The 24,566-nt window shown below is 42.8% G+C and overlaps 1 protein-coding gene across 2 annotated transcripts in view; it reads right to left on the reverse strand.

Annotated features, from left to right (window-relative positions):
• The window catches only part of akt3a (AKT serine/threonine kinase 3a), a 49,892-nt gene that overhangs the window by 7,430 nt on the left and 17,896 nt on the right, over positions 1 to 24,566 (reverse strand). For both annotated transcript variants that reach the window (XM_085799608.1, XM_085799607.1), the window contains exons 2-9: positions 18,286 to 18,411; positions 13,768 to 13,879; positions 10,020 to 10,164; positions 9,046 to 9,177; positions 8,776 to 8,841; positions 7,624 to 7,692; positions 5,321 to 5,443; positions 4,322 to 4,450 (exon numbers count right to left, since the gene is read on the reverse strand). In XM_085799608.1, coding sequence (XP_085655734.1) covers positions 4,322 to 4,450; positions 5,321 to 5,443; positions 7,624 to 7,692; positions 8,776 to 8,841; positions 9,046 to 9,177; positions 10,020 to 10,164; positions 13,768 to 13,879; positions 18,286 to 18,411 — 902 coding nt within the window. The remainder of the gene's footprint in view (positions 1 to 4,321; positions 4,451 to 5,320; positions 5,444 to 7,623; positions 7,693 to 8,775; positions 8,842 to 9,045; positions 9,178 to 10,019; positions 10,165 to 13,767; positions 13,880 to 18,285; positions 18,412 to 24,566) is intronic.

Here is a 24,566-nt window from a genome sequence, read left to right on the forward strand (position 1 = left end):
TTTCCTTTTTCCTGGTGTGTTCAGACTCCAAGGAAGCTGCTGTATTGTGGAAGTGCATTTAAATGAAGTTTTCTGTTTTATTTTATGTAAATAAAAAGGAATCATATTTATCGGACTGTTTAGGTTAATTAATGAAAAGCCATGTGTGGCAAGTGGCAACATAGTGATGCATCATATAATCAAATTGAACCGAATCGAATTGAATCGTGAGGGCAGTGAAGATACACATCATCACTATCACTGATATGTACTGTATCCAATATTATCTTGGTATTGATTGAATCCTGCATTTCAAAGAGCAGTAACACTCAGAGAGAGAGAATTACTGTAATTAACCATCACCACAGCACAATGGAGGGATATTAAGGTGAGTAGAAGAGTCTTATTCTTCTAACATTTCTCCTAATTAGTGTCAAGATGAAGTTTTGTTGTAAATCATGCTAAATTTCATTGTGCGAGAGCAGGTGAGAGAAAACACCAAACAGCTGCCTGTAGCTTTACACAGCAGCTCAAAGCCTCAGACAGTCATTAACTGACTGAGCTCATGCACTCGACACTAAACTGCTAATGATGCAGGGTTGCTTCGGTTTTTGCAAGTCAACATGTGCATGGAAGTGAATAAGAGAGAGTTATGTGTGTTGTTTTATGTGTGAATATCTCTGTGTGTCTCTATGTGTTTGTGTGTGAGTGTGTGCGTGTGCATTAAGCTGGTCACCCTGTTGGCAGCTGCAGAGAAGAACTGGGGGAACGAAGTGCGCCGCCAGCTCCAGATATACTATTGATTGGTACGGCTGGAGGGATAACACTGGCTTAGACTGCTGGGAGACTGTCAGACACACACACACACACACACACACACACACACACACACACACACACACACAACACACACACACACACACAGACATACGCACACACACACGCACAGCAGATGGAATATTTATCCGTCCTCATCAAATTCATAAAGTTTTGAGAGTGAGGCAAACTAGGAGATGTTTGGTGTGGTTTCAGTCCCTGCAGCTCGAGGACACACACGCACACTCACACACTCACAGACACACACACACACACACAGACCCACACAGACAGTCAATGTGCACTTCATGAAATTCAGAGTTGCTCACAAGGCTGTTTTTCGATGCTGATCTACAGGGCTGAATGCACTGTGTTTTGAGTCTTTGTACAAAAAAAAGTATAGAAATGTATACAAATGAAAGCTGTCCAGTTGGGCATGTATATGTATGTGTGTTTGTGTGTATGTGTGTGTGTGTGTGTGTGTGTGTGTGTGTGTGTGTGTGTGTTTCTGTGTGTCCTGTGTGTCCTGGGACCAAAGAAAGTGGTGGCAGCTCGGTTGCAGGCAGGGAGCAGATTAATCCACACAGAGCCAGAATGTTGCCCCACAGCCCAAGGCATGGAGGCATGGGAGTGTGTGTGTCTCTGTGTGTGTGTGAACACTATGTATGTGAACACTATGTGTGGTTATGTGTGTATATTTAAGAAAAATACAGGACAAATAAATAGGACAAGAGAGAAAAGGTAACAAATGATAAAACAGCAGGAAAGGAAAGAAGGGGTGAGGAGAGGAGAGGAGAGGAGAGGAGAGGAGAGGAGAGGAGAGGAGAGGAGAGGAGAGGAGAGGAGAGGAGAGGAGAGGAGAGGAGAGGAGAGGAGAGGAGAGGAGAGGAGAGGAGAGGAGAGGAGGACTGGTTAAAAGCAGCCATGAGGGAGAAGGTCTTGTCCTCTCCTGGTCCCTGTTGGGACAGCCATGTGGCAGCTAGAAGCTGTTCATGGGACAAGGGTTTTGGCAGCCTGGACAGCACTAGATGGGACGAGGGGCACACACAGCCTGTGGCTGTACCAGCCCAGATACCCAGCGGGGAACACAAACACACACACACACATACAGACACACACACACCTCGCCACACACCCACATATTGTTGGTGTCAAACACATATCTTCTATCTCTGGTCATTTGGATATTGATTCTTGTAGACTATCTTTAGGTGCAAATTTATGATACATTTATATTATAACAGAAGAAAAAAAACACAACACCCAACATATAAAACATACAAATAAAACAAAACAAACACATACAAATAAATGGAAAGAAGCCCAAATCCATCCCCTTCAACACTTTAAACAAAAAACATAGCCACAAGCAAACGTGTCAAAGACAAAAAAATATGAGAAAACAGAAAAAAAACACTCCCCATGTGTTTTCTCTGATCCTGTTCCATCCCTTTACAAGGACCTTATACAGCTTATTGTTCAATAATCTCACAATAATCTCTTTTTTCTATTCTTGACTATCCTTGAAACAAACAACACTTCAATCTAATGCTTTAAAAGTTTGGCTGAAGAATTATTCACATTTCAGTGCTGTGTTGCTGAAGTATGTGCATGACTCCCTTCAGGCACACAGCAGACACAAACCCTTTTTATACACTTCTCATCTGCCCTTTTCACTGACGGCAAACACAGGAACTGTCTGAATTTCACTCCTGTAACCCTGAAATATTTTCTTTCCCTTCTCATCTTCCTCTGTCTTCAACCCCCACCTCCCCCTTTCTCTTTTTAATCCCGGCTACTTTGCATCTCTGTAACTTGGCTCCGAGCAAACTGTGTTATTTTTACACGCGGGCGGGCGAGCAGAGCGAGCGGGCGGGCGAGTGGCGGCGGTGTAGATTTCCAGGTTTTTTCCGAGCACCTTCCTCCAACCTCGCCCATCTGCCGCCATCTGCCTCGCTTTAGCCCGCACTTTCTACTGCAATCACACACACACAGCACACATGCACGCGCACACACACAAACACACACATAAAACGCACACAGACGCACATCCTGTGAAAAATAACCAACAGCCTCCAATCAGCTTTTGGCACGCAAAGGAAGGGACTCTAAAAAAAAAAAAAAGCACAAAATGCTGCGCCAAATTGTCCTCCATACTTTTTCAAGTGGGATATACACTATGCCTCTCCCCTCCTGCTTTCATCTCCACATCTCCATCACTTTGTCTCCACCACCCACAGTCCTGCAACGCTCCCGCCAGTTGATCTAACCCGCTGATGGCTGGACAGAGGATGGCTGCAAAAAAATTATTACAAGAATGTAGTGTGTTTGTGTGTGTGGTTGTTTTTGTGTGTGATTTTGTGTGTCTGTGCGCTGCCCTTTCCCAATTCATCCAGTGCCCTCGTTCACACGCATAAGCTGCGTATTTACAGTTCACCCTGATATTATGGAAACGGTTCGCCTGTGAAATCTGCAAATGAAAATGTACGTAGATAAAGCGGCTTTCAAACATCGTTACAAAACACAAGGTATTATGGGTATGTGGCTGTGAGAGGACCTGCATCATCACTCTTCATAATTCAAGCGTGGTGTGTTTGTGTGTACTCTGTGAAATTAGAGCCCATTTATCAAAGATCAGTAATGATCCCGGTAGCTAAACTGATCAGCTGGGGCTGTTGTTAGAGAAACAGGTGCTGTGCAGTGGGCAACATGAGTCCCACAGTTCACAGTGGCCGTCCTGGTGGAACCGTGAGCGTTGCAGAAACGCTGTCCCATGGAAAGACTGCCTGTGGATGCCACAGATGCTTTCATGTACTACAAAGCCTCAGCCAGTCCCATGCTCACAAAATAACTAAAATATACCGTATGTACTGTTCATAAGTGTTTAAACACATCAAAGATGATGAAATGCAAGTAGAACAGAATTACAATTTTAAATTGATTTTGTTCTGTCATTTTGTTGCATTAATTGAACTACTATACTCCACAAAATATGTGCCAGAGAAGAAGTTTACAGTACTTCCTTTGATTTGAAGTAATGTTAAATAAGAAGGAACATTAAAGTTACTCACATTAACAGCTTACGCCTTCCATTTACTATTTTATTTATTCATTTTTCTATTATATTATAAGAAGATGTTAAAATCTAACATGTACTTCAGACCTTTAGGGTCGCCATGTCAAGGACCCCAGAATGAGAGGTTGCGCTCCTTTTGCACTCATTATTTACTGGATAATGGGACAACATAATGTATACATGGATAAAATGGTGGTAGGTTCAAAGGAAGAAGCGAAGAAGAGACTGAAGAAGCAGAAAAACAGAGATCTTTAAAAACACTGATCGTGAATTAATTTAAAGGCATGAAAGAAACATTTTCATGCAGATAAAGAACAGGGAAATAATGGTGATGGAGAGGTTCAAGGTACTGTATGCGCGGCTGGGAGAACAGAAGATAACATGTAAAAATGAGATCAAAAGAAAGCCACACAAAAAAGAAAAACAGATTAGCAGAAAATTGAGTGTTACCTCAGGTGCGAGGTACTCTGGAGTGCCACAGAAGGTCTTCATGGTAGCAGCATCTGTGATGCCCTCCTTGCACAGGCCAAAATCAGTGATCTTAATATGGCCATCTTTATCCAGCATCAGGTTTTCCAACTGGAACAGAAACAAAATAAACAGTAATTCCCACAATGCAACTTTCCCCCTCAGAATATCCAACAGCATTGGAAACAACAGAGAAAACTGCAATCCTGACAATGCATTTATTGGGGAACTGGCTTGAATTAATCTCAAGAGCTTTTGTCAAAGCTTTTGAAAAATATTTCATTCTCATCATTCATGACTGGGAATCAATGCTCATGTTTAACTGCTTCGTTAACTGACGGATACTTTTTTGTGTTCGGTGGAGTCAAGGTTTTACTGCTCTGAAGAGGAGCGCTGCTGCAGCCAGGTAAGGAAAACCATACTGTATTACCCCACATCGTGGCAATACACACACACACACACACACTGAGACACACAAACTCGACGCAAGAGGAGGAAACTAAACTTCAGGCGTGTAGTGGAGCCACTCAACCTTTTAATTTTAATGGCTGAAGTGTTTTTCTCGCTCTCTGTCAGCTTTTTCTCCTTTCTGTTTTCTTGGCTGCTGTGAGCAGGGCTGGGGCCAAGGCTGCCAGGCAGACGCTCAGACAGAGCCATCTACCTCTCTACCTCTGTGGCATCAGCACCCCCTACCCTGCCTCCCTCCTTTTTTCCTCCCTCCCTCCCTCACTGCCTCTGCCTCCTGCACTTCTTTACTGCTTCATGTCTGTGTGAGCTCTTCCCTCTCCCTCTCTTTAATTACCCAACATCCTGAGCCACTCGTCTCCTCCTGGATAAAAAAAAAAAAAGAAAAGAAAAGAAAGAAAAAAACTGTGGAAACATTGGGAGTTGGGAGGGGGCTTAAAAAAAAGTTTTCCCTCAAATAGCTGATCACTCTCATCCATGCCCCGCAACCAGCCTCCCTCCTCTGTCTCTGTTTACCTTGAGGTCCCGGTACACAATCTTGGCTGAATGCAGGTAGTCGAGAGCTGAGACGATCTCGGCGCCATAGAAGCGCGTGCGCTCCTCCGAGAACACCCGCTCTCTGGACAAATGGAAAAACAGCTGCGGGAGAAGGAGGGAGGAAGAGAGAGGGGTGAGAGAGAGAGAGAGAGGGAGAGAGAGAGAAAGAGAGAGAGGGGGGAGAGACAGCAGGGACGGCACAGCAATAATTACTGATTTATTGGAGGAAATTAGCACAACACAAACTGGCTGCCCGCACCATATTGAGATGATAGATAGTGGAGGGGAGGGTGAGCGGGAGTGTGCGTGTGAGGTTTGCGTGTGGAGAGGGGCTGGGTGGGGGGAGGGAGGGAGGTGTCTCGGAGGAGGGCGGGTGGAGGCACTCGGCAGCTGGCGCCTCATCTAGTAGCCCCCCCCCTCACCCCCACCACTACCCTCCACCCACCCTCACCACAAACACACACACACACAGTCACACACACAGTCGCATACCTCTTCCATGTTACCCTCTGGGCTAGGTTGGCACGGCGCTGGCGTGGAGTTTGGTGACGGGGGCCAAATCAAGGGTTTAATCAATACACCAGTCTAGTTAAAGACAGGCCGACCGCCGCTGGCACCGCCGCCAACAACCCCTTCCCCACCTCCCGTCCCAACTGCCTCCAGTGCATCACTCATTAGTGGCCTAACTGGCCTTGCCCCTTGAGCCTCCGTCTTCATTTACTCCATTCTCATATCCATCCCTCTGTTTTTGGCAAGTGGGTCTTTTTTTCTTCCTTTTTTTTTTACTTTAAAGAGACCACAACTCCTTTTTTGGTTTGTTTTTCCCAGGTGCCTCGACCTCCCGTCTCTTCTCCTCCTCCTCCTCCTCCTCCTCTCTTGCTTTTGTGCTTCACCTCATATTCCCTTCAAATCTCTCTCTCTCTCCTTCTCCCTCCCTCCCCAGCCGTCAGTTGTCAAGTATCTGTAACTGTCACACTGCGACACATGTGGCACCAAAATGACACCAGCCTGCTGTGCCGCACCAGTCAAGTCGTACAAATTACCCACGAGGCCAAGGGGCACACATCTCCCCATTAATTGTTCAGGGAGGTTTGCATATGGCCGCTGGAGTGATGCTCACAGACCACCTTGCTGAAAAGGTGTCTATGCGTAGTGTGTGTCTATGTGTGTCTATGTGTGTGTGTGTGTGTTGAGAGAGATGCAGTGAGAGGGGGGCAACACGACAGGTGGGCCTTCATCAGTGTACTGGCAGCTGTGACTGTGGCAGGTTTGTAATGGGTTGTGTGTGTCCATGTTTGTGTGGTATGTGTGGTCACAATTCGTCCGTTGAGGTAAAAATTTGCAGTGTGTGTTTGTCTAAGTGTGTGTGTGTGTGTGTGTTTGCTGGTGTTTTCTGTGTGTGAGTGTGTGTGTGTTTGCTCAGGCCTGGCGCTGGCTGAACTGCCTAAATAACTGGGAGGGGAGCAGGTGACAGTTACACTGAGGGAATGAACCAAGATTGCAAAAACGGCCCGATTAAATATCTGAGAAATGGAAAAGTGGGGGAATCCAAACTCATTTCGTCTCCGACTGTCATTCTGGCTGTATCTGCCCCATAGGTGTGTTCATAAATAGACACAAGCAGGAGAGACGAGGAGGCAAGCGAGAGGCCAGTTGGTTGGCAAATTAACTGTGTTAGAAAGCAATCGAACAGTGAAACTTCACTCACTTCCTGAGTGTTTGCACGTCTAAACATTCCTGTGCTGCATACTCCAATTACAATGTATGGCTCAATGTAAAAAAAGAAATTGCGTACTCTTCTGTGAGAAAATTATAAACAAAACCCCCGACAAATGTTTTTGAACATCTTTGAAATAATATTCAAAATGACTCATTTACACTTTGAGTACAGTCTGTTTTAGTTTGGTTTAACACTGGCATCTGCAGCACCGTAGCGTGATACACTCGCAGTAACCCTGATATAAAATCATTATTTAAGATAAATATTTACTCATTCTACTCAAAATTAAGAGGAAAAAGCTAAGAAATGCATATATACTAAACATAAATCTTCTTAAACACTGTGAATACTGTATGTAGCCATTGCCGGTTCTCTGCCATCTGAGTTTCAAGACAGTTTTGAGCTTAGGGGAGAATAGGTGGAGCGCCTCTGTCAGTTAGTGTGGTGGAGCAGTGGTTTGACTGGCTGTTTTAAGCACAAAGATGCGTAACCACATAGAGCATAAAGATTGTGTGTGTTGCATGTGTGTGTGTGTGTGTGTGTATGTGTGTGCGTCTCTCACCTCTCCTCCATTCACATACTCCATGACGAAACAGAGGCGGTCTTTAGTCTGGAATGAATACTTCAATGACTGCAATGAGAGCCACACACATAAAAAACATACGATGAGTGCACTCATACAAACACATAAATGGTATTTAACACTATTCACAATTTACATACTAACTGATCTGATTCTTTTGTGTGTCACGAACATAACACCATGTAACGGGCAATTTTCACCCATCGCTGATATCAGTGCTGCATCTGCTTTATTCGCTGAATTGCCCGTTATTTATGAAATGTATTAAATCCTACAGTATATAATGAGCTCAAATGATCAAACAAGCAATGGAAAAAGTGCTGCACCAACTACCATGATGCATTTACTGACACAATAGATTCTCATTTATTTCTCTAGCAGCACAGACATAACCAGTTGCACACTTGAATAGTATCAAATATTGTTAGTTTTTTTCAGATTTTGCAGAGTAACACATTATGTACTCGTCTTCTACATGCACTGACTCCCTATAGAGTGAACAGCGAAGTGACGGAGAGAACGATTTCGTACCCAGCGAGAAGTCTGGTCCCATTCTAGCTAAAACAGCAGGAGCAACAAAACGTGATCATTCATAGCTTCAAACAGTTTATGTCTGTATTTGCTTATTCAAAGCAAATATCCAAATGTGTGAAGTAGCTGTGTGTGTATATGTGCGTGTATGTGTGTGTACGTGTGTTTTCTTTCAAGGGAGAAAGCTGCTAGACAAAAGAACAGTTGGTCTGAGTCTCTTTGTGGCTGCAGGTGTGACAGGGGTAAACTCAGATGTGAACTGTAATTGCTCTCACGACAGGGTGTGTGTGTCTGCGTATGTGTGTGTGTTTCCGAGGAGTGTGGCAAAAATGAGCAGTGGCTAGCGTGTGCATGTGTACATCAAAGATGCATTGTAAAGCTAACAGATGCGGTCGTTAATGTACAACAATTTGCCGTCTAACTCGTAATTAGCCACCAGAGACACAGGTACGTATGAGATCAGTATGTTGCCCGTGTGTGTGTGTGTGTGTGTATGTGGGCGCATGTTTCACACGCTCTTAAAAAAAAGATGTCCGTGCATTTAAATATGCACATATGTCTGAATTACACCAGTTGTTTTGGGGTGTTTGATGTACTTACAGTGAGAAAGGGGTGTCTGGTGTTTTTCAGTACTCTGCTCTCTGTGAGTGTGTGAGCCACTTCATCCTGTGCAGACACAATGAGGAGAAAGCATCTTCAATCAGACAGGTAAATAAGAAAGTAGCCGAGGAGCACTCTGAGTGTTAAAAACAACAGATAGCGACGTCTGAAACTGTTACTCATAACTTCAAATAGCCAGAAAAGAAGCCTTGAGTGCTACAAACTTATAAGTATACTAAATAGATGGACAGCTTCCTGTGCAAGACTGACCTTGGCTATGATGACTTCTTTTTTAAGAATTTTCATGGCATAATATTTCCCGCTGGCCTTTTCTCGGACAAGAATTACTTTACCAAAGGTTCCCTTCCCCAGCAGCTTCAAGTAGTCGAAGTCACTCATTGTCTAGAGAGAGGAAAACACAGAAAAACAATCAGCAATTCATCTATGTCTCAAGGTGAATAGTTGATATGTTAGGGAGTTTTGATGTTCCATTAGAAGCGCAGGGTTGTGTGTCATTTTCTTACAAAAAGAAATCAAACTTGTAAAATATTCAATATTTTATTTTATTTTATTTCAATATAAAACATGCAGCCAAGAACTTTGCCTGAATAAAATAAAACAGGAACTATGTGATGAAGTGATTATGTGATTACTCATCTGACCAGACATTTGATGCCAACCTTCTGTGCTTGATAGATTTTGATAAATGGTGCAAATTGTGGTCGGGACTAAAAAATAATTTTAGCAGCAGAGCGCAAACCTGGCAATCTTCTGAGCCACCATCATTTCTGACGTCAACAAACTACAAAGTTACACCTGACAAAACCTTTACAGTGTGGTGTGTAATGAACCGTGAAGCCTGCGGGGGGCGCTGCCTGTACTTCAGACTGTTTCGTCAACTTTACAATATGTCGAATACATTTTACCAACTTGTAGCCTTTGCTTTGATACCAACCACATTTACAAAAGTTATTTTGCATGACTGCTTTTACTTGCTGGATGGCTATAATTTGGAAAAACCAATTTACACCCTTGTTGTGACTGGGGCCGTGTCATTAGTTGACACAAACATGTGAGTGAGAGGACAATTTTTTTTAAATTGCAAGCAGTCAAAGGCAATAACACACTGACACGTGACAATGAGCAGCAACAGTACAGCTGGAATCATTTCTGCATTTTCAGAGTGTGAATGTGTTTGTATGTCTGTCTCTGTACATGTTTGCTTCTGCTGTCTCTTGTGTTACCTTGCGTTTGTGGTGTGTGGTGGAGATGTCCATTTCCTCCTCAACCATGTTGTCAATATTGGAAGTAGGGCTGCACTGGATCCTCTCCTCCTCTTGTCGCTGCAGCTTGTCAGCCACCATCTGGATGGCCTCTGTCCACTCATCTCTGGGTTGAGAACATACAACAAGATAAGGTTTATGGAGACACTCAAGTCAAACTAACACAACTTTATTTATCTAGCGCTTTACACACAACACAGTTTTCCATTGTGTGCTTGCAATAATAACAAAAGAATAGAGACAGAAACAGAACATCAGAAAGAAAAGAAAGGTCAGAATAAAAACACACAGAGAATAGAAATTCAAACCACATAATGATGACGTTGATAAGACAAAAAAAAAACTCAGATAATAGCTAATTTTAACAATTAAAATAATTGTGCAAAAATCTGTTAGTTTTTTTGGGGGGCTTTTTATGCCTTTTATTGATAGCACACAGTAGAGAGAGACAGGAAATGGGGAGGCAGAGAGAGGGGGAATGACATGCAGGAAAGGGCTGCCCAATGCAGGATTTAAACCGGGGCCGCCTGCGAGGACTATAGCCTCTACATGGGGCGGCTGCTCTACCCACTGCGCCACTCGCCACCCCGATAAAAATAAATTATTTAGTAGTTTTCCAAGAACCAAATTATCAAAGGTCTTGCTTACAGGCATTTTACATGGTTTTCTAATATTTCACAGGCCAAATAATTAATGAAGGAAAATAATCAATAAAGAAGTTTATCGATCACTGCACTGATACAGTCTCACCAGAGATTGAACATTTGCATGGTAGAGGCAAAGGTATCAAAGGGCTGTCGTATCAGATAACATGATATTGTACAAGTGCTCCTGTTATTGTGCCCCAGTGCCCTGTCAACCACTGGCCTGACTTGAAATGCTTAACTGATCAAACAGCATAATACATACAGTGATACAGTAATACAGAATTTAAAACCAGCCCTGGTGACAATACATTACACAGGTGTTAAATATAATATTGGTCACAGATTCTCCAGTAGGACGGCGAGTGCACTTATCTAACCAGGTTTCCAAAGGCGCCAAAGTGTTTTCAATTAACATAAACACCTATTTGTTCTGCAGAGAGGAAACATGGTCAACTAGAGAATCAACCAAATGAGCAATGATCATGGAGCAGAACTAATGCCTACCAGTCTGTGCATGTGTGAGTGTGTGTGAACGTGTATGCGAGTGTGTGTGTGTGTGAGAGAGAGAGAAGGTGATGTGTGTGTATGTGCACAAACGCACACCCATGCATTAGAGGGAACAATGCATTGTTGTTTGCTGACATTGTTCCTCCCCATTGACTCCCCATTAGCACTGTTGTTCAACATCTGTTGAGAGGAAGTATGTGAGATTGATATTGTGTGTTTGTGTGTGAGTGTGTGTGTGTGTGTATGTGATCATCATCTGTAGCAGGCATGCATCAGAATGTGTAGATGCGTTAACTGTATTTAACGATGATGAATATAAAGGTTTTTTCACAGGGTGAGAGAAGAGAAGAGAAGAGAAGAGAAGAGAAGAGAAGAGAAGAGAAGAGAAGAGAAGAGAAGAGAAGAGAAGAGAAGAGAAGAGAAGAGAAGAGAAGAGAAGAGAAGAGAAGAGAAGAGAAGAGAAGAGAAGGATTATGTGAAATACATTATACTTTTATCAGTGTCCTGAAAATGTAAATTTGGTTATTTTTGTATGAAGACAATGTTGTTATTTATTAAATGATATTTCTAATTATAAACATAAATTGAAAATGTCAAAAAAGTTGTTTCCTCTCATGACTGAAGTGGGTTCAGAGAGAAGTCTCCTTTGAATCTTCCCTCAAACAGTGTTAATCCAGCGCCACATGCAGCGGTACACATTTGCTGAAAACGCTAAAGATCCCGAACTGAGGTGAACCTAAGATGATATTCAAATATTCAGAAATCCTCTGGACTCCAGAGAAGCAAGCTGGGGATTTACGAGTGTGCACTTTCAAACACACTTACCCCCTGTAAGCTGCGATAAAAGATCAGAATAATGACACCTGTTTGACTCCCAAACGATCATCACCCCCAGTGTCTTTTGTTTTGTTTTGAGTTACATGCCCATATGTTTCCTTGAAGGATCTGGAAGAACATCCATGTGAACCTAAACAGAGCAGTGTGTCTTTAAGATCTGAATCCCTTTCTACTGCAAAGACTTCTGAGCATACCCTACACACTGCAAAACAAGGGCAAACTCAAGTTACACTCCGTCTACGACAATGGAGCACTCGATTTGTGGCACCCATGATGTGTGTGCGTGTGTCTGTGTGTAGCTACATGAAAAGCAATGGGAACTCTCTCAAGGTCAGGCAGCAGATAAATGCTCTCCCTCTCTCTCTTGGTTAGAGTGTTTTTTTTGTATAATGAGTTTTTTTTTTGCTAATGAGAGATAATGGGCCTGCCTACAATCGGGCGCCATGCCAACATGTGCCACCCCCTCTGCTCGCGGCTGGGGCTGTGGTAGCTGGAGCGCTGCCAGCCCGGGTACAGTACAACACATACAGTAAGACACACAGACACAGAGAAACACAAACATCCAGTTGTGGAGAGAGCGCGTGCACACACACGCACACAATAACTCAAAGGATGACACTCACACACACACTTCTGTCTATCTCTTAAACTTCAATGGTGCACACATCCTTATACACACACACACACTTCTACCACACAAAGCATACAGTACACACATCTGGATCAGTCATGTCTTGAAGTGTGTGTATGTGTAGCTTTACAAAATAAACAAATAATGAAATGTTTATTTGATTATCTGGAGGCGAAACTATTAGAAAGCGACGTATAGCACAAACAAACTTAGACAGACAGCTGCAACACACACGCACTTGAAAAACACACACAAATACAGACACACACACACACACTAACTCAAAGGATGCACAGAAGCATCTGTGGTCTTCTGGGCAAAGCTGTTCATTTTCTGGAGATAAACACCTCAGCTCCTCAGAAGGAACTGAGCAGCTGGAGAATTTATGCCGACGCTACTTGAAAGGTCTCCTTTCCACTCTGTCTCTCTCACCCTCTCTCTTTCCCTCAGACACACACACACACAAAAACCCACAAACTGTGCAAACCTCCTCATACATACTTCTGCCCTTGATGATACTTTTACCCACATGATATACATACAGCCTAATCCCATTAACATTTAAAAGCTTTAAATGTTTGTTTAAATTTTTATTTTACTTTCTTTGACTTTGAGAAATTGCATATTATGTTCTAATAATTTTGTTATGTGTGAAGTTAAAATGAAACAATTAAAATTGCCAACCACAGCTATTAAGTATATAAGTAAAATCTGGCTTTTGAAACAATTTGGTTTATCTGTTGGCAGGTTTTGACGAGTGAAATGACAATTTCTTTTTCTTTTTAAAAAATTAAAATAGCTGCTGTAAGACAAATGTCAGACAGTCTGCAGCAATTAAGGCAGAGTGCAGTCAATTATTATTCTATAGTGTCTTAGCTCTCAGATGGCAGGTAAAAAGTTTATTCCCCACTTTCAGCTCCTGTTGAATGATATTAGCATCTACATTTGAATCCAGCCAGACTCTGCCTGGTAGGAGATATGATTAGAGCTCTCACAGGAAAGCGCTGCTCGACATCCTCATTGTTCACTGGCCAACAGTGACTGGAAAGATGCGTTCAGAAGTGAGCAGATCCTCGGGGGGACTGACCTCTCATCAGGCGAGTCCACGTGGAAGGTCCTCTCGATGACTGTGGTCCACTGGAGGCAGCGGATGATGAAGGTGTTTGGCTTCGGCCTCTCCGTCTTCATCAGCTGACATTCTGAAACAGGCGGTCAGAGGGAGAGGGCTCTCTTTCAGCACAATTACATTTTCATTCATCATATTCATCAAGTTACTTGTTGCTGTGTATATTAATGTAAAGTATGGAAGTAAGTTTAACTGGAACAAAAAAGGGTGGGTTTACAATGTTTTCAAATCCTTCAAAGTCTCTGTATTTCAGAAAGATACAGCAGTAACAAATAGGGGGGATTAGTATTTATTGTACCAATAAATAGGTCCCAACTGATTAATAGGCTGACCAATGTAATCATCTGATTTGAGGGTTTCTCAGAAAAATGTGTTGGCTGATAAGAATGGATGTAAACACTTTCTTTGTGGCAGCAAACTGGCTGGGTTTAATTTACAAAATAATGTCCTTGCATTCGTTGTACACTAAAGAAAAATAATATATGTGTTATATTCATTGAGTTGTTGGTTATCTCATACTATAGGACTGATGGATGCTTGTGAAAAGGAAGTGTGTAATTATTTATTACAGGCTTAGCCCTTTTTACTGCAAGTTTACTGCAATGCTGCAATAATCCCGTTTTGAATAATAAAAGTTATTCATCTTTAAATAGTAAAAGTTGTGCCTCTAATACATATTTATCTTAAATATTTGAACAATATTTGAGGGTATAGACATGTATTGTTATTGGAATTCTTTACTCCCAATATTGGCCCTAAATATCCCATAAGAGTCAGGCCCTAATCCTCTTGATCTGCCGAACTTCTTCTCACCAAACAAGAGGAAATCTGAGCCAAATCAGTTGCTGGCATACAATAGAAAAGATGCCACATTGTGACATATCTCACAGGTGAAAATACAACTATTTAAGGATGAATTCCAGGTAGCCTTTTCTGTTTCAGGCTGCTGACATTGTGCAGGCTGGCTCTCTGTCACACTATCACAGTTTACTGAGACACCTGAATAGATGGGAGACACTGTTATTGTTATTAGTCACACCTATGCCTTTCCTGCCATGACAGGTCAAAATGGCTAAAAGCGAAATAATGTAGGTCTACTCTTTACTAAAATAAGAATATGTTTAGATATACTGTAAGTTTCTATTTACATTGTATTTAAGAGAGTATACAGTCTTTTTATTTGATGTCTCAAAGCTGCCAAGAGATATTATGTGTTGCAGAGGATACACATCTGGCGAATGTCCGAAGAGACGCATTTCTGAGAAAATGGGCAATACAGTTGGCCATTATTACACAAATGCATAATGCAGTACACAAACACAGAAACGAACACACACATGGCCAGATGGGGCTGTGGGTTCGCTGTGGGAAGGAATGCATCTTCATTGTCCCTCAGCAGTCTCTGTGGCTACTGGGGACAAGAGCTGGTGTAAAATACCATAATGATCCATCTTGTGTCCTCTCATCTTCCCCCACTTTTTCTTTGTTCTACATATATCACCCTCCATTCTTCCTCTCCTCTGCCTTCTCCTCCCCTCTGCTCTCCTTTCGTCTCCTGTCATCCTCTCCTCACCTTTTCTCCTGCCCTCGTCTCTCCCTCCACTTGTTTTCTCTCCCCCTCCCTCCTTCTCCTGTCCTCTCACCTCCCTACCCCGTCTTCCAATTACTTCCTGTTTAAGTGTGGCACAGCACAGCACGTCACGGCTCAGCCTAAATATAGACAGGAAGGTTAATGACAACACCGCTCAGGTCGTACACACAGCAGAGTTTCAATGTAAAGTCAAACACAGACACACACACACACAAAGAAGTTACTACCTGACTTGTGAAAAAAAAGGCCTGCTGTGCTGCCAGAAAACAAGGTCATGCTATGGCTGATGCCAAAAAATACTCACACCACGCCTGGACGGAGACACACACACACACAAATACACGCACGCACGCACACACACAAAAGTGATATTGAAGTTTGAATGTTAGCTGAAATTGGGTAGTTTGCCACAGCAGGCAATTCTGAAATCTGTGTAGCAGTTTAGTGGGTGTATGCGAGTGTGTGTGTGTGTGTGCGTGCGTGTGTGCACATGTGCGTGTGTGTGTGTGTGTGTGTATGAGCGACAGGCTTGTATGTATGAGTCCCTCTGCAGGGAACAGGCCTGTACCATCTCTGTTCCATCTGACCACTTCTGTTGTTCGCACACACACACATAGACACACACACAGTCAGGCACACACAAATAAACAAACACACACACATGCACATACACAAACGTACACACACACACATGCCACCTGGCCTCCCAGCTTTGGGCAACAGATGTGGCAGTGCCAGTGCTGTGCCAAGCAGCCGGGGCCGGATGTATGGCCTGGCTTGTCCTCCTCGCAAACTCTTTTCCTCTCCTCTGTTTCCTCGTTCTACCAATCCTGTCTTCGTCTCCTCCTCCCTGTATGTTCCTCCTCTCCTCTTCTCCTCCCTCACCCTCCTTTCCTCTCCCCCATATTTCATCCACGAAAAAAAAAACCCTCACCCTCCGATCCCTCTCTCCTGTTCCCATCCGTTGCTCTCCACCCTAATCATCCTTCCATCTCTGTCCTCTCTCTCTTCCCCCCACCCATCTCCAATTTTCTCTTCCTCTGCCCCCTCCGATCGATTCCCATCGCTCATTCCCCCGACTTGTCCTCCCTTCCGGACTCCTATCTTTCTGTCTCCTCCTCCGCCCTTCGTTGTACCATTCTTTATCATTTTCTCTGAGGTATCAGCTTGTATTCTACCATTCGTCATCATTTTCTTTTCTTTTTTTCCCCCTCCACTCTCCTCGGCCTCTCCAGTTATTTCGTCCATCACTAATCTTCAGTGCACTGTTCTTTCAAAGCCATTTAACTGAAGACTCACCAGATTTAACTACCGGTAACTAACTAAAACCTTTGTTCATTTCCAATCCAGTCTTATTGTCCTATCTTATTGTTACTCTATGTTGATGATCTATGCTGTTTTTATCTATATTGCTAGCACCTGACTATGTATGTTGTGCAGCACTTTGGGCAACTAAGGTTGTTTTTAAATGTGCTATATACATACATTTTAAATTGAGTTGAGATGTATGGACATGAGACAGAGTAAACAACTAAATTAAACTATGACATACTTGACCAGCCTATGGTCTCTAATTTAATGTACAGTGATTTGAAGTTTTAAGTTAGGTGTCTTAAACAGTTACGCTTATCCAAAAATGATGAATTGTGAGTACTGTAAGTATTTAGTAAACTCTATATTCTGTCAGATTGTGGGATGTACCATTTTTCATTCAAAAGGAAAAATCTCTGGAGAGCAAACACAAAGTTTTACAGTCAATTTTCATTTATCATATGAACAATGAGAGGTGGTGGCGGTGGTGGCAGTGGCTTTGAGACTGTGAGACATTAAAATTCATCTTGTTAACTCATTAAGTAGTTAATTACACATGTCAACGACGCTGTGGAGCTTGTTAACCAGGTGCGGACAGATGATATACTGATAAATGGTTAATTAGAGCCCTGAGTGAATTCTGCAATACATATCTACGCAGTGAAGACTGATGACTGACAAGATGTTTGGACACGCCATGAGTGAAACTGATGCAACAACTGTTGCACCATTTCATTGTGTAGCAGTGTGATGAAATCACAAGAACATTTCAGCAACATCTCACAGCAATTTACATGACAGACGTGCTTTGCATTGACATTTAAGAAATATAAAAATATAATCAGTTAAAAGACATAGGCTGTTATACGTCCCTCGATGGGAAGAGATGAGTTCAGTGTCCTAAAGCAAAACATTCATTCCCAATCACCTAGAGTGGAATTGAAACTGAAATGCTCCCTACAGGGGTCAATCACAGGTCTCACGGTATCATCATCATCAACCTGTCACCTGACACGTCCATCCTTACACATAAGACTGATAATAATATATCCAAAATAAAAAGGTTACTGTCCTTTAACCCTTCTGATTGCAGTCACAATCAAAGGCTTTTGGTATATGAGAGGGAATGCGAGGCCTGTAGTTGTACCTTTCATGTGGAAAACACTTTGCAACCATTGCCTAAAACCAATCGTGTATCAACAGCTGTTGCTGTGAAATATTTTGCACAGATGAATCGGGGGAATCAGTGCTTCTGGAACAGAGTAGACCAAAATACACTTGAAATATTATTTGGTAAGTGTCTCACAGGTGGGTCAGTATGTTTTTAAATGTTAATTATGAGCCTACGATGATGTAAGGAGAAGATGTGGGCACTTGGATACATTGCAAAAAAAAGCTCCAGATTAGTTAATCAGGGATCAAGAGGTGTATCCTTCAGATGTGAATCTGTAAGTATGGGATGGCTGAACTGTATTTTTCCCATTACACATCGCTGTCATGTGCATGTGTGTAAAGCTACAGGCATAGTAGGATTAAACCACAGTGGTAAGGCTGTTTTTATATAGAGGGTAACATACTTGCTACAGAAAAGTTATTTAGGGGGTAGGGCAGGTCTGCATCCTGAGGTTTCTCTTTGTAGCCGATGAAAGAGCCGTCTGTCTTCAGCAGGAAATAACGCGGTCGCCAGTTCTTTATGTATTCACCTGAAGAGAGAAATGGACACAAAGAGAGGGAGGAAATTTTTAGTCAGATCGATTAAGTTGCTGCAAACACAGCTGAATACAGATCATGAACCTAAGGGATGATAAAGCTGAAGGCTAATGACGATTATAATGACCACGATGATATATGGACAGTACTAATACCAATAATGAATCTGGTCACGATTTTAAATACAGATTTTATTCCCGAGACAGATAAAAGTCTGTCAGCTCAACGCTCATCTGTCCAAAGGATATCTCACACACACACCCACACAGTATCTCTGGGACTCCCACAGCGCTTGCCAGATTCAGATCGGATTATCATGTAAAAATTGACAAAAACATGTTTACCAGCACAACACTCAAACTATCTATGCCAGAAACATCATCTGGCTGATACATGGGCAGGTGTCGAGGTGATGACCCTTCTACCACACACATACACACACACTCGCGCACACACACATACACAAAAGCACACATGTGCCCACATATAAACTCACACTTTAAATGCATGCACATACACACAAACCACTGGTTGCCAGCGAAGGAAGAGGAGAAGGAGAGGGTGGAATAGGTTGAATTGAGACGAGATGAGGTAAATTACACGTAGAGAATAGCCTTTCTTAAACCTGAGCAACAAATAACAACATCTGCTGAGCAGCTGGTCGTAGAGTATTACCCAACTGGCTGGCACAGACAGGCACTGACTGAGGTGGCACCACAGCTTTATCAGATGACCTGCTGCAGGATTACATGAGTGTCAAACATTACCACACCACCACCACCACAGAGGCGGATAACACTTACTGGAAACAGCATGGATACACACATGGATTATAGTTCCACAGTATGGATTCACACGTAGCTGGATGAGTACAGAGAGTACAAGTACAGGGATGGAAAAACTGCGCGCACAAGTGTGTCATTACGTAGAAGAGTACATGACTGAAGCAACATCTAGCTCTGTTGAAAGAAACTGACAAGTCACCACTTTCCAAACTTAGGAGTTGTGTAAACATTTTTCACCTTCTCTTTTAAAAACAGCAGAAATGATAATAAAAAAAACCCCAGAAACAAATGTTCCCTTCTTCTCAACCCCTTTTAATTGACCAGCTGTTCCTTGACACAGACACACACACATTTACACACCTTTCCGAAGCCGTGCTAATAGAAAAAAATATGCAAGTGCATGTACACATAAATACACTCGAAGATCGGCAACAGCTCTGATCACCTTTTTTTAGGCTGATTCGCTGGGAAAGGAGGAGAATAGGCAGCATGTGTGTGTGTGTGTATGTGTGTGTGTGTGTGTGTGTGTGTGTTCTATTTGTGACATCCATTTAAAGCGGAAATGACAGCAGGCCGTGCTCGTTAACACATCGCAGAAAAACACCTGCTCCGCCGAAGAGACCGTGCGACTGCGGGCCCTGCCGGTACCTCTGGGTGCTGCTGGTGGTGGTGGTATTAGAGGTGTGTGTGTGTGTGTGTGTCTGTGTTATGTGTGGTGGTGGTGGGTTAGTGGCTGACTTGAAACATCACACAGGGGACAGAGAGACACACTGAGAGACAATGATAGACAGATAAGATGAAGGAGATGCTTGTTGGGTGCCAGTGCGTCATCAGGATTACCAAATCACACCTCTCCTCTCCTCTCCTCTTCTCTCCCGGTCTCTATTTTTCTCTTTTTCACAAATCCACCCACTCTCCTGCTTCCTTCTCCTGTTCCTTTCAGAAACAAAGCATATTCTTTGGATCACTTGCTACCGATAAACAGAGTGCAGAGGGGCTGAATGGGAGGAGGGATGGAGAGATGCATAAAGAAGAGATAAAGAATGTAGAAAAAGAGGAAGGAGGCTTAACAGAATATCTCATCAAATCTGAGCTAACCAAAATATTACTAATGCAAGTGAACTGAGCCAAAGTTGAGGTATTTTATAAACATGTGTGTTGGTGATGTGACTTTTTCAGAAACCACACTACAAAGGACAAAAACAGAAAACCTACACACATTCCTATTACTGTGTTTAGCCTCTGTAGATCTGCATCAGACAGCTTATAAATCTGTGTGGCCACTTTCAACTGGAAGAGCCAAAGAGAAACGAAAACTTCACAGGTTCCAGCTGTGAATTCACAATTGCAGACTCTGATCATCTGGAAAATAGAAACTTCAAGCTGGACAGGAGAAAGAGATGTATTGACTGACAAAATGGATGAAGATGAAGAGAAAGTTAAACTGATAAAACTATTATAAACTGGCAGTGATGACTGGTTTGCTGGTCCAAGTCCAGTCATTTCTCTGAGTCAGTTTCTAGATGAAGTGTCCAACCAATGGAAGCCTGTGGCTGGCCACTTCATCGCTCAGCTGTCCAGTGCAACTGAAAACATTTAAGCAATCCTTCTGGCCGGGGCCTCGACAGCGCGTTATGTGTGGAGATTGTGTATGTGTGTGTTTGTGTGTGTACATGTCCACTGGGGGGCGGGGGAAGGGGCAGCCAGGGGTGGCACAGACGGAGAGAAGAGATGGACAGTTGTCCACACACGTCGTTTCCAAACAGGCACAGCACAGGCATGCGCACACACACACACACATACAGAATAACGTGCGCACACAAAACTAACACAATCCTGTTTCGACTGTTCCAATTCTCCGAATGATCCAATGGTGTTCTGTCAAGCTATCCCGTCTTGGCCCTGCCTGTAATGAGTCCAGCGAGCTCTCCCACTCTGGACAGCTTGTCTGGAGAGCCACATGTCTCTAGTTTGGACTGCTGGAGAAAACAGAACAGCCGGTCTCCTTCCCACACCATCTCTCTCGGACTCCTCACCACAGTTTCATTTAGTTTTCTGCACAACTTTACTTCTCCCTTAAGGCCAATTAGTAAATACTACACTACACAGTGCTTAAGACAACAGGAGTCTCTTGTTTCTTGTTAGAGTGATGGGATATCAGTAATACAGCAGGACGTGGGTGACTTGAAGGATCTAAGGAACAGAGGATATTTAGGAAGATGAGATAAACTATTTTGGAGTGTGAAAATGTAGTCTTGCATCAGTAAAGTGCTCTCTTCCATCTCAATGTGATGTCTTTATTGTATAGTCATACTTTTCTAAAATCCCTCTCTTCATTTTACTTATTGGTGGGAAAGAATTCTATAATATTAAACCCATTATTCAAAAAGGTCTTAATACACTACCACACATCCACTAGTATGATGAAGAGTCAAAAACTTTGTCCAAGTGTCTTCCCCTTACATCTTTTGTTTTCCGCTTTTCTAGTGTGAGTGACAAAGTAAGGATTAAAAACTAAACTAGACTTTTAACTAAGAGTTATTTTGGAATTTCTAGGAGAAATAAATCTTGTTGGCACACCCTCCAGTTGCAGCTTGTGGATTTAGCAGTAAGAGGCAGAGATGAATCAGCTGTGATTGTGTCCGTTCCAAGCTTTCTGATTGGACAATTACGGCAACGCACCGACTCACTGTCACTCAATTAGCAAACTGATTAACTACTCATTTCAGGACAGAGGGGGGGAAAGGAGAGAGAATGAGAGAGAAACGTGGAAAAAAAATTAGGCGACAGGTACAAATGGTAAGACTGAACTTCAGCCAGAAAAACGGAAATAATGAGTCACACCAACTTGCTCAAACTTAACAGTCTCTCTCCATCGCTCCGTCTAACGCTCACGGCTTCGGGACACCTGCACACACCTCTGCTCTCCTGCTTTGTCGAGGAAAAAAAAAAAAAACCTTGATGACAATTAAATAAATAACTCCATAACTATGTGAGCTCACCAGCCATTTGTTAATCAACCCAAACAGGGATTTAATTTAATGCTTTGGCCGAGGCTGGAGCTGATATGCAGATGGCGCAGAGACGGGGCTGTGTGACTGGCACTCTGGGAGCTGGAGCGGTGGCGGGTGGTGGCGTATATAGAGGTAGGGGGGAGGAGAGGAGGGGGGCGGATGGAGAGGGTGGAGGAGGAAGGAGTGGGGGGGGGGGGCTGCTTCTTCCACGTTCCAGCACATACACAGCAGCTCAGCAGCCGGGAGAGGAATGTATCGTTTGGCCACATAACGGCACACACACATACACACACACACACACACACTCACACATACACATAGACACGTATTCAGTGTTCAGAGCAGTAACACAGAGGGTTTGGCTGTAACAGAGGAGAGTAAATAACAAGTTTACTAACCAAGTGACTGAGTAGCTGGCTGCTGGCCGGCTGCCCGATAAGCTGACTGACCGAAGGAGAGGCTGCCTGACACACTATTTAGATTACACGGACAGAGGTTAACTTTCATCCTCTCCAAGTGACAGACAGGTTGTAAGTATAGACAGACTGGATAACTGTCAGAACTACGTCACAGTTTCACTGCTGGAAAAAAAAAAATCGACTAACTGAGTAGTCGATCGACAGATAATGATGAATCGACCGTTTTGCAGCTTTGTCAATTTGTTGCTTATTTTACGAGCAAAATGTTCTTCACTATAACCTCTAAGATGAAGATCAAGTCGTATTGGGCTCTGGTAATCTACATTCATCATTGTTGTCTGAAATATTTTGATAATATTCACTTACAGGTCTATCATGTTTAACAGCATTATTCAATTCAATTCAGTTCAATTCAATAAAACTTTATTTGTCCTCAAGGAGCAATTAAAGGCACATAGGGCAGCTACTGTATGCATAGTGACAAAGACAAATAAGATAAGATGAAAAAAACAAGTTAAATAAAGTGCAAATAAAAACAATAAACATGAATATATGTACATGTTACTGTGCTGTGTTAGATATTCTCATGTATATTACTGTATAGTAGTAGCACTGTGGGGTTGGTGCTGTTACAGTACACAGCAGCAGGCTGCAGTCAAATGGGTGGGTTTGAGCTGAAATGATTAGCCGGCTGCTTGAGCTGATCTCCTTATAAAAGAAGGTCAAGACATCTCCAGACACAACAGCGTGTTGAGGGGTTTCATGTGTGTGTGTATGTGTCCTTTAGTGGCTGATACTTGAGTAAAAGCAGGGAGGAGGAGGAGGAGGAGGAGAGGGGAGGGAGGGAGATTAGCTAAACATCAGGCAGGTAACCGATGGGTAAAGGAAGTGAGGGAGGGGAGGTGACTGCATGAAAGGGCACCGGGGGTTAAGAAAGTGGGGAATTGCACGATAAGACGCTTGAAGACATCTGTCCGAGAGTCTGTGTACGAGTGCCAGAAGCAAGCAAAGACATTTGCAGTTGCTCTTGTCTTGAGAGTGACAATTGAATATTTTGAAATAACACTTAAAAATGTAAAAAAAAAGAAAAGAAAAAAAAAAAGACTTTTTGCACGATCATGAATAAATGAATGTAGCCTATTCCCGTGTTTGTGTGTGTGTGCGTGCGTGTGTGTTTACAAGGATAGGGCTGTGTGTGTGACCCCGACCCCAGCAGTTCTAACTCCAGTCTGCTCAGACATCTTAAGGCGAATCCAGGCTCTTCAAAGCCAATCCACTTACAGTGCATTAGTCTCATTACCACATCGGGGCTGGACTGGTGTTACTGTGTGTTTGTGAGTATGAGTACTTTAAATACCATCACCATCACTGACGACATGCACGCGGTGTTGTGTGTGAGACGAGCTACCTGTAGAGATGTTCACAATGTATTTTTGCCACTTATGTAATAATAACACAAGAGCAGAATCAGCAGGAAATGGGTTTGAAGGATAAAAAATAAAAAAAACATTCAGCTGGGTCTAAAAGTAGTAATTGTACTAACCTTTAGCTTTGTCAAACTCATTTTAGTTCAGAAGCCACAAACAGCGCAATTTGATCTCAAGTGGGCTGAACCAGTAAAATAATAGCATGATAACCTATAAATAAAAAGAACTTTGAATTTTCCCCTTTGTTTTAGGGCATTAAAACGTTTACAGTTAATGAACTATTCCTTTTACAAAACATAATTATGAACAACCTGAAATTTCTTGATGAAAAAACATGTGACACCCCTGGCTTAGTCTGTGGAATAAGACCACATGAGCAGTGCAGCAGAGCAGAGATGAAGAAGAAGATGATAGAGTAAAAAGAGACAGGACTGCGCCGCGCAAGAGACAATGGGAGATTGCCCATCAGAGAGTGTAAGGTTAAGGCTATGGTGGTTGTAGCA

This window comes from Trachurus japonicus, chromosome 15, assembly GCF_045865225.1.
Source record: "Trachurus japonicus isolate A0001 chromosome 15, Traja_1.0".
NCBI classification, from domain to species: Eukaryota; Metazoa; Chordata; class Actinopteri; order Carangiformes; family Carangidae; genus Trachurus; species Trachurus japonicus.